General features: G+C 35.0%; 1 protein-coding gene across 1 annotated transcript; it reads right to left on the reverse strand.

The window, feature by feature from the left end:
• Positions 1-1,292: 1,292 nt before the first annotated feature.
• LOC117334365 (asparagine--tRNA ligase, cytoplasmic-like) lies at positions 1,293-19,182 on the reverse strand. The gene is made up of 18 exons (XM_033893945.1): positions 19,024-19,182; positions 17,844-17,926; positions 13,747-13,812; positions 12,963-13,055; positions 12,597-12,686; positions 12,079-12,157; positions 11,666-11,736; positions 10,824-10,910; positions 10,443-10,529; positions 8,368-8,424; positions 7,861-7,938; positions 7,472-7,549; positions 6,477-6,598; positions 5,814-5,949; positions 5,445-5,558; positions 5,046-5,177; positions 3,527-3,658; positions 1,293-2,693 (listed from the first exon to the last, which is right to left on the reverse strand). Exons 1-18 carry the CDS (start codon positions 19,064-19,066, stop codon positions 2,562-2,564), a joined length of 1,680 nt encoding a protein of 559 aa, XP_033749836.1. The 5' UTR covers positions 19,067-19,182; the 3' UTR covers positions 1,293-2,561.
• Between the last annotated feature and the right edge of the window lie 22 nt (positions 19,183-19,204).

A 19,204-nucleotide genomic window follows, 5' to 3' on the forward strand; every position in this document is an offset into this window, starting at 1 on the left:
TAACTAAATTGATATGAACAACTTTTTCTTTGAAACAGCTCATATTTGACTGGTAGTATCCTTTTTGGTAGGGATTCAAAATTTCATAAAGGAAGAAACTGTTTATTGTTTCATATCCCATACAATCCAGGTGAGCGATACAGGCCCTCTGGGCCTCTTGCTATTGAGAAGAAGTTAAGTTTAAAGATTTTAGCACATCTCAGTGCCCTGCCCTTAAAAGCAGCTCATGGTCATTCATTGGAACAAACTGGGCGGTCCACATCCCAGCCTGAAACAGACCAAATATCAGTACCATGGGCCTTTTTGTAGATATTTGCAGATAGGTACAGATATAACCCCTGTGACATTGAAACTAAGTCAAGGTTATTAAGGAGAAAGTGTTCTATAAATTTGGAGAGAATTTTGAGTTGAATTTTACCACTGTAGAATTGTGCATCTTTTGGAATATCCAAATTCGATAATAAACGACAGCTTAAGAATCTTGCTACAAGGGCCGAGATCCCTTTTTATCACTCGGATTTTGAGTTTTCTCCGTCAAACACTCAAGGTAGATTATATTATTCTCTTACCCTGAAAAGGGATATCCGCAGTTTTACCGGGGCGAGATATTCTTATCACTCCCTAGGGAAAAGAAAAGCTACACGTGCTCTTCTCACGTTCTCAACATTTGTTTTTCGTCACGTCAACAATACCATGACATCACGGCAACAGTACAATGACGTCACATTGACAATTCAATCACGTCACGTCAACATTTCCTTGCATTGATGCAACGTCAATATTAGATACATAAGAGGGTAAACATGGTAAGAGAAAAATAATCATTCACCCCCATGGAAGTTAGACAGTGGAATCTCAACCCTTTGGGTAAGATCATTTAGCTGCCAAACACTCGGCAAGCCTGGTGTTCGGCAACTTAATAATCTTCCTCTCACGTTGAGATTCCCCTTTGTCACCCCCAAGGGGGTGAAGGGGGTGAAAGATGCTATTAATCTCACCCTAGGGTTGAGACAATCTCAACAACTGTATGACGTCATGGCAACAATACCATGATGTCATATCATGGGAGTGAGACGAGGGATGAACCTCAAGATGGTTAATTTGTTAAGCATGAAGGTTGAGATTCACAAATCTCACCCACAAGCGACTGAAAGATCATTACATTAGAGGTTGGCAGAGAAATCATGTCCTAGAGGGTAAATCCTTAACAAGTAAAATGGAAGACAATCCTGTGCATGATAGGAGATACTGACATGTAAACTTTTGAAATCATACAAAATAAAACTCTGAAAATTGCTCAATAATCTGATTTTATTTATTAGCAGACATCTTATCAATTTGTGACTAAAAATGAATAAAACAGGAGTAATCTCATTAATTCTTGTCCAATACGCTATTCAAATTATTTCAAAATGTAACTTTCATTAAGCCTGGGTTGTAAAAGGCAGGTCATACCTGAGGAGTACTAATGTAATCAAATTATGGGCCACAATTCATACTGAACATATTTGTTTAATGGCTGTAGAGAATATCAAGCCTTACACTGAAATACAGATGTTAAATTATATGTGCCTCACCGCCTAATTATAAATTATAATTATAATAATTATAAAGTATCTGCTTTTTTCATTTCCACACAATTCAAACTGATAGTGAATGTGTACTAGTTCATTTCAATTCCTCACTGGAACAACAAGACATCCTGACTAGATGCAGGTATTATAAATTTACAACACATTTTTTTCAAACATTGAAAAAAATTTAATTTCTTATTGTTAAATTATTTTTCTTGATCTAATATAAGATATTTGCCCTATAGTATTAAATTGATTGGTTAAGAATACGATGTGTTAGATGCCAAGTACCGATAGTTTGATGGGAACAGTTTATGGCACCTTTCGGTGGTATATCACTGAGGAAGAGGTAAAAGCAAAAACTGGCTGAATGTTATTCGGTAAAATTGCCATTAAGACTGGTCCAAAAATAAATTCATCAGACACAATATGACTAGAGCAATCAACCTTAGATGTAAATTGTTACTTTATTCACTTCCAATAGCTTTGTATCAACAGAGAACATTCAAATGTTGCTTGTTGAACACACGGGCAACAAATATCAAATGTTACATTAATATAATGTACGTACAGTCATACTTCAATATCTAGTCTTTTAAATTCACGCAATATACAACAAAACTCAAGATCATACAAAGTATTCTGTTTCATTAGTGTTGAGAAGGAAAATTGAGGAAAACCATTAATAAAATCTCCAGCTTCACTGCTAATTATTCTCTCTTCTAAAGGGCGACATTTCACTCATTGTGTTTCCTACAGATGTATGAAGACATTTTGTATATAGGGTTTTACAAAGCGATACAATCTCTCAAACTTCATTTTCGGTTGTAAAAAAAGTTCTAATCATCCAGCATTTCAATATAAGTGTTTACATCTGAAACATGAAAAGCAAGAGAAAACATGGCAAATACATGTCCGCCACCAATGTGGTCTGCTGATAAATATTGTGCACTTTGTGTTAAATAATTTATTCCTGTTGTGGTCCCTTCACGGTCTACACCTCTCCACAAATCTAGGATATAGGACGACCTCTCTGATGTGATGGCGGTTGAGAAGCCAGCACAGGAACCTTTCAAGTCCCAGGCCATACCCTCCATGAGGACAGGAGCCGAACTTTCGCTGAAAATCAAAAAAGAAAAATCTGAAGTCCTGCTGGGTAGATATTGTATTGAAATTAACCATAACTGTTATCAACACTCACACTCAGATATGGGACATTAGTAGAAAACCTTATTAACATAAGTGGTGGTCATCAAAACTTGTTCTGGTCTAATAACCACTTTATATCTTATTTACATACTTTCATGTCTTTCTTAATTACCTAGTGAATTTAAGGTCAACTTCAAAGTTCTCAAGTTTTAAAGGGTCAAAATTTCCAATCTTACAGTTTGAGTTACATAATGTATAAGGTTCAAAATTTCCAATTTTAAATTTCTCAAGTTAAAAGGTCAAAATTTCTAATTTCAAAATTACTCGATCATAATGGGTAAAATCTTCCAAGATAAAAAGTATATGATGTTCAATCATGTGGCTGTACGTAAACCTCTGATCTTACCTGATCAGTATACCAGTAATAGTTGGTGGGATCAACACTGTAGCTGTACGTAACCTCTGACCTTACCTGATCAGTATACCAGTAATAGCTGGTGGGATCAACACTGTAGCTGTACGTAACCTCTGACCTTACCTGATCAGTATACCAGTAATAGCTGGTAGGATCAACACTGTGGCTGTATGTAACCTCTGACCTTACCTGATCAGTATACCAGTAATAGCTGGTAGGATCAACACTGTGACTGTATGTAACCTCTGACCTTACCTGATCAGTATACCAGTAATAGTTGGTGGAATCAATACTGTAGCTGTACGTTAACCTCTGACCTTACCTGATCAGTATACCAGTAATAGTTGGAGAGATCAATACTGTGACTGTATGTAACCTCTGACCTTACCTGATCAGTATACCAGTAATAGTTGGTTGGATCAATCCCCTCTCTCTTGAACCCTTCCATCAGCTGCTCGTGTTTCCACATCCTCATGGACCCTCCAACAATTTCTCCGACATTGGGCATCAACACGTCCACCTGAAAAAAAATCCCAATGGTTCATTTATACTGCTTTTCATATTTTCACCAATAAATATGAGATGTTAACTTCAATATTAACAAGAGGCCCAATGGGCCTGTATCACTCACATGGCTCTACAGCAAATTTGCAGTTGATTGAGGTCATTTCTACAGATACTATGCTGATAACCAATTTATTCAAATATCAGAGTAAGCTAGGTTTATTCATGTCAATAAATATTCTAGTCCTTCATTCCAGCATACTATTGGCCTAATATCAGGTCTTGGTAACTCTTGGCTATGGCAAGATTTAAGAATATTTCAACCCTGTGACCTTGAATGTAGGTCAATGTCATTCAGTTGAATAAACTTGGTAGCCCTACACCCCAGCATGCTACAGACAGGCCCAACCACAAGTACCTGAGCCTCTTTGTGTTTGAGAAGTCGTTTAAAGATTTTAGCCTATTTGACCAATGTGACTTTGAATGAAGGTCAAAGTAATTTATTTGAACAAACTTGGTAGCCCTTTACCCCAGCATGCTACAGGCCCAATATCAAATCCCTGGGCCTCTTGGTTTTTAAGAGGAAGTCGTTTGAAGATTATAGCCTATTTGACCCATGTGACCTTGAATGAAGGTCAAGGTCATTTATTTTAACAAATTTGGTAGCCCTTCACCCCAGCATGCTACAGGCTCAATATCAAGTCCCTGGGCATCTTGGTTATTGAGAAGAAGTCGTTTGAGGATTATAGCCTTTTTGACCCATGTGACCTTGAATGAAGGTCAAGGTCATTTATTTTAACAAACTTGGTAGCCCTTCACCCCAGCATGCTACAGGCCCAATATGAAGTTCCTGGGCCTCTTGGTTATTTAGAAGAAGTTGTTTAAATGAAAAAGTTGATGCCAGATGGCCGGACGACGGACGCCACACCACGGCATAAGCTCACTTACCCTTGGGGCAGGTGAGTTAAAAATCAGCAAATTTCTGTCATTTTTCAATGTGATCTTATAAACATGTATTAAACAAATCAGATAGAAAACTTAAAGTGTATTGTTTAATAATTTTTGTTGTACATAAACATCTGCTGTTTTTTCACGATAGCTGAAATAGTATGACTACTATTTGTTTATACAGGTATAAGGTATCCAGGAAAATTGATATTTTCATGAAATTGTCTTAAACAAGCTTTAAACCATTAAAGAAAGTACTCACAATTTTTTTCATATCATGCAGTAACCAAGTGCACCATAGTATTACTAGATGGACTGTGACAATTACCAACTAAACCAGAATATCAAAATATCGTTACTTAGCTATTTTTTCTTTTGGATCTAACAATTATCAACAGAGATAACTCTACACTACAACATCCATCAGTTATACCCAAACTATCCTTGATACTTACAGACTCGGTCAGTCTGGGGTCATCAGAGCAGGGCTGCATGTAGAAAGACTTGATGTTTGTTGGAAATTTACACAGCAGTATGGGTTCGTTAATCATATCTGTCATCTTCCTCTCGGGAGCCTCGGGGATATCCTGTCAATAAAATGTCCCGTTATGAAATGGACAAAGATAAACCAGTCTATTCTTTATATGTGATATTAATCTTGTCAGCAGATACTGATGTAGGCTTTGAAAGTCGTTACTAAGGCCTGCCAGACAGCAACATATAATCTGACTAACCTTATTACATAAACAATAATTCTGTTCATGGGATTACACCTAGCATCTATCTTTTATGCATATTTCTGAGATAACCATAAAAATAGACTTTTTGATGATATGCCCACGTGTTACATTTACCTCTCCAAACTCGTAGTATGTGCCGTCATCTTTCTTGATATCGTTGGCACGAAGAAACTCTATGGCCTCACTATAAGGCATTCTCTTAAATGGCCTCTTCGGTGGTTTGAATTCCTGAACAGAAAACATACTTATGGTAAATAAATAATTTAATCTTTAGCCAGATTGAATTGAAATTTGTAAAATGGAAATAGTCTGTCTTAGTTTTCAATTCAAGTTAAGACAGAATTTCCATTTTACATGAGTTACAAATAATGTTCTTTGAGTGTCACAGTAAAATGTTGCTTCCTGAATTCTCATTAAAAGTGTAGCTATAAGAAGGAGTTCCGATACTCAATATCTTGACACCATTCCTTTGATATCACTTACAGGGTGGAGTTCCATGACAACCTTGCCATAGGGAGACTTGAGAACTCGATCTACGACATCACAAACAAGATCCTCTAGTCGGTCCAACAGATCGTCAAATGTGATGAAAGGGCACTCACCCTCAATATGTGTGTACCTGGTAATAAGATCAGAAAAATAGGTGATGACTTTCAAATTATGATTCACTCCGGTATGGATGATTTGTAGAAAGACTCATTTACAGTTATGGATGATCTAGCTAAATTTCAATACATTGTATATCACACCAGTGAAATGGAAACAGAATTCTTGCTCAAGAAAAAAATTTGAATTTGCCATGAGCTTAATTAAATTAAATTTCATTTCTTAGGATTAATTTTCTTTCAATTTTCTTACATTAAAATGTTTTCCTAAATTGTAAAGATGAAGCCAATGCACTATGCCATTGATATGAGATGTTTACAAGATTGATGAGGTGATATTATTGGGAAAGATAAAGCTTTAGAATAAAAGTATAGTACCTAACAGCTTCCTCTTTGTATTAGATAAATTCATCTTATACTGAAGAAGTACAAGTAGAGGAGAGAAGTGATTATGAGACAAATGACAATTGAAAGGCTTTATCTAATTCTACTTTTGTAACTTCAACTGGTTTATATCGTTACAGGAATGTATTATACCCACTCTGCTAGATGCCTCCTTGTGCGAGACTGTTCGGCCCTGTATGACTGAGCTATACAGAACACATCCCCCATGGAGGGTATTACCGTCTCCAGGTACAGCTGTGATGACTGAGTCAGATATGCCTAAGAAAAAACATATGACAAGAATTTCTTAATCTTGAGTTTCAGGTTTCAAATATCTCTGTGCAAATTCCACACAAAAGCACATTATGTGTTTACCTGGATAATAAGATCAGAAAAATAGGTGATGACTTTTGAAACATGATTCACTTTGATATGGATGACTTGTAGAAGACTCATTTACATTTGGGAATGATCTAGCTAAATTTTAATATATCACTCCAGTGAGACGGAAACAGAATTCTTGTCCATGAAAAAGGTTAAGGTTTGCCATGAGCTTAATATTACTAGTATTAGTATTAATTGAAAAACAATATCATCCCCTACTCCTATTATATCAACAAGGTGTAACACTTAAAGATCTATGAAACTTAAGTAGAGTTGATTAGTGGACAATTATAGTTAATATCGTTTATAGAGCTGTCGACAAATCACATTGCACCCCAAGCATACTGCTCTAAAATATACAGACTATAATTCCGTTCCACAGTTGATATGCATCGACAGCTATAACGATCGCATTGGATCCATCTCCTCATCTTTAAATCATTGTCACGCAACAAAATAACATGCATTGATATTTAAGGATTCTAAACCAAGGTACTTACTGAAGTTTGTGTGTATTTGATATTATATCGGAGTGAACTTAAATTCAAAGTGAATCAAAGCTCACCCCCACATTCGATTTTTCGAGTGTTACACCTTGTTGATATTGTAGGAGCAGGGGCTAATTTTTTTTTCTATTAATATTAACCAGAAACAGACACCTTTGATTCGTTATCTAAATATCATTTCTCAATTGTATCAAAAATGAAATCATTAAGTGTCAAAACATAACAAATGTATTTTTCGTGTTCATATGCAGCGACATCTTACCATATCTCCGAAATAATCCAGTTTGAACAACGTCGAACCACCTTCTACTTGTGTTTGCACAAGGGTTGGCGGCGTCACCTAAATAGTAGAAACAAGGTGACATCTAGGTATAATGTATCTCTAATAGTAGAAACAAGAGGACATTTAGGTATAATGTATCTCGCTCAATTATGATTTCACTAATATACACAGACCATCTTTTAATATGCAGTAACTATCCGTGTAATAAATACATATCAAGCTTATAGATATAACTAATTATGCTGGTCATAAACTGATCATGTTAAATACACATATGCTCTTATTAATGTCAAGTTTTCTTCCAGCATTCCAAATAAAATTCTCTATTAGGGTTATCAATAAATCTTTGTGAACAATGAAACACTAACCTCATAGTATCCCCTGTTGAAGTAGTGGTCCCTGAAGCACTGCATCACGACTGATCTCATCATCAACACTTTGGAGGTCTGTAATCAACAATAATTACAATGGACTTTGCTACCTTGTAAATTTCTGTTGATTGGTCGGTTTATTGAAACCAATTATCCAATACAAAATCTTAACCAATTCCCAGCACAATTTCCTACACATTTTGCTGTCTTTTGTACACAATGAAACCAGCATTTTCAAAGTGAACTGTTGCTGTCCAAATAACTTCAATCATGATGTCCTTGTAGACATACAAAGAATGTCATTTAAAGTCAATTCAGTCACACTTCATTTTATTTAATTAATGTTATGACATTATAATTAGAATGTACTAGGGATATAATGGACAGTTATTGGAATACTTATACAACAAAAGATAAATTGATCACTTCACACTGGAAGTTTACTATAGGCCTTTGTAGTATTACCACCACCAAGATATCCACACTATGAACAAGTATACTTACGTTCTCTCCTCTCACCATCATATGGCGGTTGTCAAGCTGGACGTCTACATTGGCATCCTACAAGTAGCAAATACAGTCTTATAAGGCACTAGGATTATCTACCAAAATCCCAATAATAAATTACTATCAATTATAATAGTTTATAAATATTCTGCTATAACAAAGTTTGGAACATTATTGGTCTGGAAAACAAATTATCATTAAAAGTTTTATTAATTAAAAAACACAAACCTGGAAAGATACTATGTTTTGAAGTATTCAAATTCATATCATAAAACGAAATGAGCAAAGATTAACAGAGATGTAGCACAAACACACACTTGTATAGGGGGTATGTCCCTGTTCTCTTTTAAACATCATAAAAGCTCATACCGTATTTGACCTAATAAGGGCACAGGGTGCGGGTAATTGACAGTGGGGCGCCCTTATTAAGGTAAGTTATTCTGAAGTTTTATGAAACAGACTACAGAGCAACCCGCTTATTTGCATAGCCCTTTTTCCATGACAAAATATGCAAATAACCAGAGTATTCGTATAGGCAGAGTTGGGTTTTGGCCCCTCTTATACACTATGTAGATCGTCAGGTCGGTACTCAAAATGGGCGCTATTGTTTACATTATTTGCATTAAAAAAATATATTTAAAAAAAACAGTATTTAAAATATAAGAGTAAATACGAAATACATGGGTTGTTATTCTTTGTGATGTGTATTGTCGTTTGGGTTTGTTTTGGAAAATGGCGCACACACAAAGAGTTGTCGTTCATTACACATATGCCCCCACAATGCAACGCGCCTAGTAAACAATCATGGCGATCGCAACCTGCCTCAGCGAGTGTTCAAGTGCACAGAACACAGGTTTGGATCGATGCTATAATAAATAAACAAATCTCATCAAAAGATGAGGCATATAAATATTTTATTCAGTAATTCTTCTGCACATTGCTACTGATATGGTCTGGATAATAACTTAATGTCGATATTGATGCATCGAACGTAACCTGTAATGACGAAGTGTGAACCAATGATAAGATAACGTTGTACATCATGTCGAATCAATATGTAAGTTAAAACACTTTTCATAAAACTTTTATTACGGGAAAATCACAAAAATATCCTAAAATCAATTAAAAATTTTCGATTTTTTTTTTGAATTTTTATATGCATATATGCGGGAGTCGGTGTTTTAGTCGATGCAAATGCATGGGTTTAAATACAAAGATAAAGAAGAAAAAAATCAGGGACCTGAGAATTTTATGCAAATAAGCGGGATATTCAAATAACCGATATGCAAATAAGTGGGCTCCTCTGTATACCTTGTAGCAGAATTACCAAGGCTGTGGAAACGGTAAAATATTCAGTCATAAAAATATTTCAGATGAAGATATCTATTCATTATCTTATATTAAGCTTAAACATCACTTGAATATTCCTGTAAACTTGTAAACCATGCCAGCTGATCTTTAGACCAGAGAATGTGTGTTCCACCATTTATGTTCAAATGGAATTCTTCTGTGTTTTATTGATAGATACAGGTGATTTCCAAGATCATATCAGACATCGTTTTCTTTGACCTAATAATTGATTAATAATGTCTTTTACTAGCTTTCTGTTCTGGACAAAAGTTATTTTTCAACAAGAATGAAGTCTTTTACTTTATCTTCAAATATAGATGGTAAGTTATTATTTGTATGTGTGTTTAGTTTCGGGTGCTCTTTGCACTGACATGTCATCTGTAGGAATAGACAAAATGTGGCAAAAACTTGTGTTCCAGTTACTTAATCTGCTGAAGAAAATTGAACACATAAAGTAGCAAAACTTTTCAAATGAATTATTACTTTTGAACACCATTTTGACACTCAGTCAAAGATTTATTTCCTTGAAAAAAAGTAGGGGTGCCCTTATTAGATCAAATACGGTACATTTCTCTGTTAACAGATTTCATAATTAAGTTTTAATTTAAAAGGAAAGGAGTATTTTAATTTGCCTAGCTTTGTATACTGAAGAGGTCCTGGGAAACTTGATAACAAATGATGTATATTGAATTGAAGAAAACCTAATCTCCGGTAAAACATACCTCGTTGAGAACATTTTCAGCTCCTCCTGGAGGAGATGCCCCAATCAATTCCCAAAAATCTGCATTCAATTCATGTCCATCAGGGGCCTGCAACAACATATGTCATGTAGATATTTTCCTAATCAAAATTACTTAAATAAGCTGTTCGTTAATAATTTCTTAAAAATATTCTACTTTAATTTAACAATTAATATTTTGAAAATATAACATAATTTTTGTACAATTTTACAACAAAAATTCAATATTTAGCAATTCAATGAAGTATAAAAGACAAATATTGTCAAAGTGATTCAAATGCATTTTCCTTTCTTATAAGATGGTATAGCATTCTGATGGCTACCGTATAAAAACGAAAATCCTAAGAATACAAAATGAACTTACAGTTTTCCCTTCAGGAACAACCGAGATTTTACCGTAGACACAAATAGCCGCCTCGGTAGATAACAGCAGGGCGTCATATGTATGACACTAAACGGAAACAAAAACACCTTTATACATCAATTTACCAGTAAATATTGAAACATTTATCTCAAATGGAAATGTTACAGTCACACTAATTAAAATGACATCATCAAAGACTTAAAAGATTTATTTGATCCTTTTTAATATTAGAAATGTATCATACTACATAATGTATATTGAAGTTAAGAAATTAATCAAATTAGATTCTGAACAAAATACTCAACTTTTAGTCCATACATGCAAATTGACACCATTAACATTATATGGTTTCAATAAATGGATTTTTCAGCTGATATCATTTTTATGTTCAAAATCTATGAATTACTTCTGGTATGTTTATTTTCTGTATAAACCTTAAAAGCTTATTCTTTTCCATAACATGACAACATATTTAATGTTATGTTTTTGGTTTGTTTTTGTTTAACGTCCTATTAACAGCCAGGGTCATTTAAGGACATGCCATTAAGGACATGCCAGGTTTTGGAGGTGGAGGAAAGCCGGAGTACCCCGAGAAAAACCAGCGGCCTAGCCTACAGTCAGTAACTGGCAACTGCCCCACGTAGGTTTTGAACTCGCAACCCAGTGGTGGAGGGCTAGTGTTAAAGTGTCAGGACACCTTAACCACTCGGCCACCGCGGCCCCTCTAATGTTATTAATGTTATGTATCAAGTGATATATTAATAGAGAGCTGAAATGACCTGTAAGTGTATAAAATAATCAGTTTTTCAAAAATCTGTTAATACTCCAGAAAGAAAGCTTACCAGTTTATCAGACAAAAGACACTGTAAAAATCCTGTACCATCTCTCAGAACAACGAACATCATGTTTTTCCCTGTAAACAATCATTTATATACATATATATATATATCGCTTACGTTAAATTTACGTTTAAATCTAGACAATCCTATTTTACAAAATCACAAACTGTACTCCTGATGGTACAATGACTAAATGAAAATTAAAAAAAATATTAAAGTTAATTTTGACACTTTAGGAATCGGATTCTGAGGTATGCTTGATCTATTTTACAACTTCTAACTGAATCTGCACAGTTTCTCAGTACAGAATTGATTAATTCTGATGGAAATCTTTAATATTTTGACAGCAGTGAATGAAAAGTCCACTTGGTAGGCAATATGGGCTACTCACAAATCGTAGGATCCTATATACAGACCTTGTCTCCTCATCCTGTGCACCCAGCCATAAACCTTCACACGTACATCTCGGTTAGCCACAGAATCTCTTATCTTAATCTGAAAATATAAAAACATCTGTCTCCACTGACTGTTTTTGCATTCTATTATTTTTCATTTGTAAATTTACCTGTTCTTGAATAGCAAATATGAAGGTTTTTTCGGGAAATGAATATAGTTGTTTTTAGTATTAAAATATATTGAATTATCTTTATTAAATATTGCAGACATTGACGATTGATGTAGATGGAGATGTCCTCTTCCATATTATAATCCAAGATGACAGAGCACATTTTCCCTCTTGCATAGGTCCTTATTTGTGGATAATCCCATCCTACTCTTGCCCATTTTCAGTGCACTAGCCCCCTGGGCTTACACTCAGTAAAATATGGTACCATATTGTTTGGGATAATTTCACTTGTTATTTGGTATTAATGGATTTATCAATTAATATCTATATATCTACATAATGTAGTTTGCATTGTCACATAATACTGACCTGTTTAGCTGCTGGGAGACTGGCATCTTCAGTTATCACAATCTTTTTGGCCTCCTCTAAGTTTTTCTCTCGCTTTTCTGCATCCTCTGCCTATGGGGAAAATACTGAATTAATCTATTTGAATTGAGAGAAATTTGATCTATCATAGCTTCTGATTTTTCTTGCATCTTTTTCTTTCTTTAATTATGTAAAAATATAATATTGAAATTGTTTGGCCCGACTATTAGGAAGGAATTCCACTAAAATCAAAATAAATTAAGAAAAGAAACTAAACATGAATCATACTGCAATAAATACATCAAAACACCATATTTGGGCTAAATTCTGATACAATCTATATAAATTTAAACTTGAGAATCCACACACCTCTTTCTTCTCCTTTTCTGAACTCTTGTTCTTTTCTCTCTGCCAAATTTTCTGCTGCTTCTTCAACTGTGCTTTTGCAACTGGTTCCCATACCTTCAAAATAATCAATCAACAAACTATAGTCGTTATCTGATAAGATTATAATACTAACAAACTATACAAGAGTACTTAACAGTCACCTGAGACTTAAATAGGCAGCTATCTTCTTTGTATCATCAAGAAGAAACCATCTCAACAGGCAGGAGGCAGCGATTTCTAGTTTTTTATTCAGTATTTACAAAGTGTCCCAAAACAGTTCCTACATACATATGTATACCTTGTAGCAGAATTACCAAGGCTGTATATAATAGTCAAGTTTCAACCCTTCCCATAATTCTAACCAATTTTGAATCATTTAAATGAAACAAATCATGCTCAAAAATGTGATTTTTTTCTACATGAACTATAGTTAAGTTTAGCACCTTCCAAGCACCTTACAATTTTGATAAAGCACCTTAAGGAACCTTCCATCCATGAAAAAGTATTTGATTCTACCATATCTAGGTCTTGAGGCCCCTGAGGGACAGGTACATACAATTTGCAATTCTGGTAGACCTTTAGCCCAGGAAGGTTTCTGCAAAATTTCATCAAAAGTGTTTTAAGAGTTTTTGAAAAGAAGTCGAAAATGTGAAAATTTTAACCAACGAAGGACATTGCAAAATGATGGATGAAGCCGTTTTGGAAAAGGTCACTGAGCTTCCCTCAGTTGACCTAAAAAAGAAATCATGCTACTTTATAGACTTACCTTTCCTTCTTCCTTAGCATCAACCAAAATGTTTGGAAATGGTTCCTTTCCTGCATGTCGCATAGCCTGTTTGAATAAAGGTAAAATTTGTCTAAATGAACACAAAATAAGCTAATTTGTTATATATGACTGTGAATTTAGCTGTTTTCTGATTGGTCAAGACCTCAGTAAGAGGTCATGATGAAATGGGAAGTTAACCTGAAACCACAGGTGACTGCTTCCAGTTAGTATTTATATAAAAAAAATATAGCCCCTACTCTTACTATATATCAATATTAAAGGTGTAACACTCCAAAAGTTGGAAGTGGCGGTGAGCCTCGATTCACTTTGAATTTCAATTCAATCCGTCTAAAATATCAAATACACACAAACTTCAGTAAGTACCTTGGTTAAGATTCCTTAAATATGAATACATGTTATTCTTTTGTTGTGTAACAATGATTCAAAGAGGAGAAAAAGAATCAAAAGTGGTTGTAATAGCTGATGATGCATCAACTGTGAAATGTAAATTTATCCTTTATATTTTAGAGTGGTTTATATGCAAGGAGCAATCTGATTGGTCAATAGCTCTGTAAAACAAGAGGCCCATGGGGCCTGTATCGCTCACCTGGTTGGATTTGACCAAATGTCAAAATAATGTTCATGTTCAATTCCTTTTGTTTGTTAACCTCAAACAATGCTATTTATGGTTATAGCCTGGGAATCCCAACTGCTTTAAAGAAATAATGAAGTCCAGACTCTCTGAGTTTACAACATGCATTTATATCTTTATGACTAGTAGTGATTTATGGCCCCGCCCCTTTTGCCCCTCGGGGGTCAGAGTCACCATTTATGCAAAATCTGTTCCCCTTCCCCCAAGAATGTTTCTTACCAAATTGGGTTCAAATCCATTCATAACTTTATGACAAGTAGCGATTTTAAGGAATTACCTCTATTTCCCCATTAGGCCCCGCCCCTTTGGCCCCTTAGGGGTCAGAGTCACCATTTATGCAAAATCTGTTCCCCTTCCCCAAAGAATGTTTCTTACTAAATTGGGTTCAAATCCATTCATAACTTTATGACTAGTAGCGATTTTAAGGAATTACCTCTATTTCCCATATGGAGCCCCGCCCCTTTGGCCCCTTGGGGGTCAAAGTCACCATTTATGCAAAATCTGTTCCCCTTCCCCAAGAATGCTTCTGACTACATTGGGTTCAAATCCATTCATAACTTTATGACTAGTAGCGATTTGAAGGAATAACCTCTATTTCCCCATTAGGCCCCGCCCCTTTAGCCCCTTGGGGGTCAGAGTCACCATTTATGCAAAATCTATTCCCCATCTCCCAAAGGATGTTTCTGACCAAATTGGGTTCAAATCCATTCATAACTTATGACTAGTAGCGATTTAAAGGAATTGCCTCAATTTCCCCTATTGGGCCCCGCCCCTCAGGCCCCTTGGGGGTCAGAGTCACCATTTATGCAAAATCTGTTCCCCTTCCCCCAAGAATGTTGCTGACCAAATTGGGTTCAAATCCATTCATAACTTTATGACTAGTAGCGATTTGAAGGAATTACCTCCATTTCCCCTATTAGGGCCCCGCCCCTTCAGGCCCCTTAGGGAGTCAGAGTCACCATTTATGCAAAATCTGTTCCCCTTCTCCAAAGGATGTTTCTGACCAAATCGGGTTCAAATCCATTCATAACTTTATGACTAGTAGCGATTTTAAGGAATTACCTCTATTTCCCCATTAGGCCCCGCCCCTTTGGCCCCTTGGGGGTCAGAGTCACCATTTATGCAAAATCTGTTCCCCTTCCCCAAAGGATGTTTCTGACCAAATTGGGTTCAAATCCATTCATAACTTTATGACTAGTAGCGATTTGAAGGAATTACCTCTATTTCCCCATTAGGCCCCGCCCCTTTGGCCCCTTGGGGGTCAGAGTCACCATTTATGCAAAATCTGATCCCCTTCTGCCAAGGATGTTTCTGACCAAATTTGGTCAAAATCCAATAAGAACTTTTTGACAAGTAGCGATTTGAAGCAAATGTTGACGGACGGACGATGGACGACGGACGACGGACGCCGCACCATGGCATAAGCTCACCGGACCTTCAGTCCAGGTGAGCTAAAAAACTATAACTATAATTGTCGACCAATCAATAGCCTACTTTCATAACACAGTCAATGCATTGTTTGATATTCGTCAGTGAGTGTAACACCTTTTTGATATTATAAGAGTTGCTAAAAAATTTTCCCTAAAAAATTACCTGAAGCAGATGCTTGTGAGCTGAAACTAGCAAAGTTCTGCACAAGAAGTTTTGAAGTTATTAATAACATTGTAAATTGCTAACCAAGATTAAATAAAAATAATAACAGAGAATTTCCCACATCTTCAGTAATTTTAACCAATCACACAATAGTATTGTTGATCATTAGGCTGAAATAAGAAACATTTTGACTGTATTTCAGATACTGATCGATAATACTGTGGTAAAGTATGTAGAAAAATACTAAAATCAACAAGGAGACATCGATGAAAACATTCCGGGATAATTTGGCAATTTTTTTTTAAAAAGCTGTGACATTAACTTTGAAAAATCTTACTGTTGCCCTTTCAGTAAAGCGGAGGAAAGTGATATCTGTTAATTGTACTGTTACAATAATAATTTCGGTAATGGTAAAAGATACAATAAAATGTCTGGAATTGTATTAAACTATTCTCGTTTTTGTTATTGTTTTATTAGATGTAAATTTTCTGATAAAAATGAATACTGTTAATCTTAATTATTTATAAACAGTAATTGACTTTATAATATTAAGGTTAATACTACATTTTAAAGTCTTTGTCAGCTTAACTAATAAAGTGGTCCTAGCCTATTAAATATTAAGTGTAAAAAACGTCAACTTTATTTATTTTACAACAATTGTGACACACGTTGTACCAACTTATATTGCCTGTAATTTAACCATTCTTATGTGCACGTGTGATGATTTTAATGGTCTTACTAATGGACAAAACCAAGTACCTGGAGAAAATTAAGTGAAGCTATCTATATATTTATATAGTGGTCAAGTACATCAAGGAGTTGGAGAGTTGCATTGTTTATCTACTGTACCTGTAACAGAGAATGTCTTTTACTTAGTAAACATACTAAGGTTGAAAACTAATAGAGCTTTGCATTTCCATATGATACAACTGTATTTAATGAAACTGATCTTGATTGTATTTTGTCTGTATATGCGTTCTGTTCTAGAGATCAGCTTTCTCCATACGTTTGTATATTCATTTTTTTTGTGTCTTGGTAAATAATAATTAATTTGTTACCTAAACCAATGGTACTGCCTGTTATTTGTATTTACAGAACTACTTTTGTAAAACATTATATGGAATAAGTTCATTTCCACTTTTGTTTTACCTCTAAAGCATCATATACAGTTACCCAAACCTGGTGTAGTTTGGCACGCGTAAACTGGGTAAGTTTCACTCCTGACATCTCATGATCATATCTTAAATGATTTTAATTGATTAATAAAATGTTTCCTACAGCATGGCATAATATTACAAATATAATCAGAAGATGCAAGAATGTTTTTGAGTATTTTTGTCAAAAAATGAAAGGACAAATTCAGGAAGTAGAAAATAATTATTTTAAAACCAACACATGACTTAGTTAACTTAGGAAGCACAGGCGTTTGAAGTTTTGAATTGAATACTAATAAAATAACTGATAGATACCTAGAATACAATATCCTTCCTATTTCATGAATATAATCAATTAAAATAAAAAAAAAACATGGAACATACTTTGTTTAGTTTGACATTATTGAGAGAATGTTACATATACCTGGTACTATAGTTCCTACCCACTTGGCTAAAATAAAACAATACTGAGTATATAGGTATATGTCCTTAGTGTGTCTGAAGGGGGCATGGAGTTGCATCATGTCAAATCAGACATTTACATTTCATAACCTGTGGATTTATCAAACTAAAAATACACCAAAATGATGTAACCGCAGTAAATACTTAGTAACTGTCTAGAATGATCATATTCATATATTCCATATTCATTATACACACTTGGCTGAACAGGACCAACTAAACATTCATGTTAATACCTGTATGACAGTTTTGAAAGGGTTTTGTTCTGTGCCATCACCATTCTCGTCGGATCCTCGCTTTTCAGATGTGTATAACTCGCCTGAAAATGAAAACATATCAGATGAATTTCATTCCACTTCAAAAACGACATATGCAGACACCATTTCAATCAACTGTCTAAGACTACAGTATTGCATCATTATATTAGCCGCATGCATTGCAAATGCAAATCTGGGAAAAAAGCAGGTCAAGGTATACATTCTAAAATATATATTAAATATTACCATTTGTAATATTTAGCACTGGAAACCATAGGTGCCTGGATGAAAAAATTCAGTCTGACAGTTCTGTGGTTTTAAATACCCTGTACGTAGCAGCAAGCTTTTGAAAGTTGTGGGAGATTTTATTCATCAGAATATTAGACGAGTGTCCCTGCGTCTATTAAACAATGCTGATAACGCAGTGTTTTTCACTGTACCATATCAAATTGTTGATGTCAACTTTTTGGCAGGGGTCCCACACAGTACAAGCAAAGATGGACAGACAAAAGACTTATAACGTATAAGCTTGTCCTTCATATCTGCCAACAGATTTAATAGTTTTGTTACATAAGTTACACAATTAAAATATGGGAATCCTATTTCTTGCCTTGTTGGATTGTGATACCAAAGTATTTGGCTTCATCAGTATGTTGGAGTCTGTGGCCGTAGATAACATTTGTAATTTTTCTGGGTTTTTGTTCTTAAGAGATGTCCACATCTACAGGACATTTCATTTTTGGGATGGAATTCCATTTTCCACATTTTTTCCATATCATATATTTCGTCAAGATTGTTTGTAAAACTGAATTATCCTTATTGGTACAGTGAGCTTTTCTTTCTTTTTTTTTTAATCATATAGATTCATCCCAGAATCCAGAAAAAGCAGCATTGAATTGACAGACTCGCCTGAAAATGTTCAATATCAGATACATTTCATTCCGCTGAAACAAACATCATCAACAGATAAATTCACTGTTAATCCTTCATTCTCATGGGGCGGAAGAAAAGTCAAAAGATTCTATAGCGTCAACAGGAAACGGAGAAAATGTGACCTAAGACTAAGTGCCAGCTGCTGTTATAGAATTTAGAAGCCGGTTGACGTTGCACGTGTCACTTGGGTGTGCGGCTGTTGGCCAAACGGTTTATTTATACTTACCTAAGCTTACGCCTTCCATTTTTGCCACTGCTTCTTCTGCCATCGTATGAAATAAAATCGTTGTGGATATAACCTTTCTATCTGCTTTATAAAGGCTACAAATCACAAGATTGCATCATCATATGGGTCGCATGCAATGCAAAATTGTAATTCCGGAAAATGCCTGTGATGGCGTATGTCG

This window comes from Pecten maximus, chromosome 9 (assembly GCF_902652985.1).
Source record: "Pecten maximus chromosome 9, xPecMax1.1, whole genome shotgun sequence".
In the NCBI taxonomy this organism is placed as follows: domain Eukaryota; kingdom Metazoa; phylum Mollusca; class Bivalvia; order Pectinida; family Pectinidae; genus Pecten; species Pecten maximus.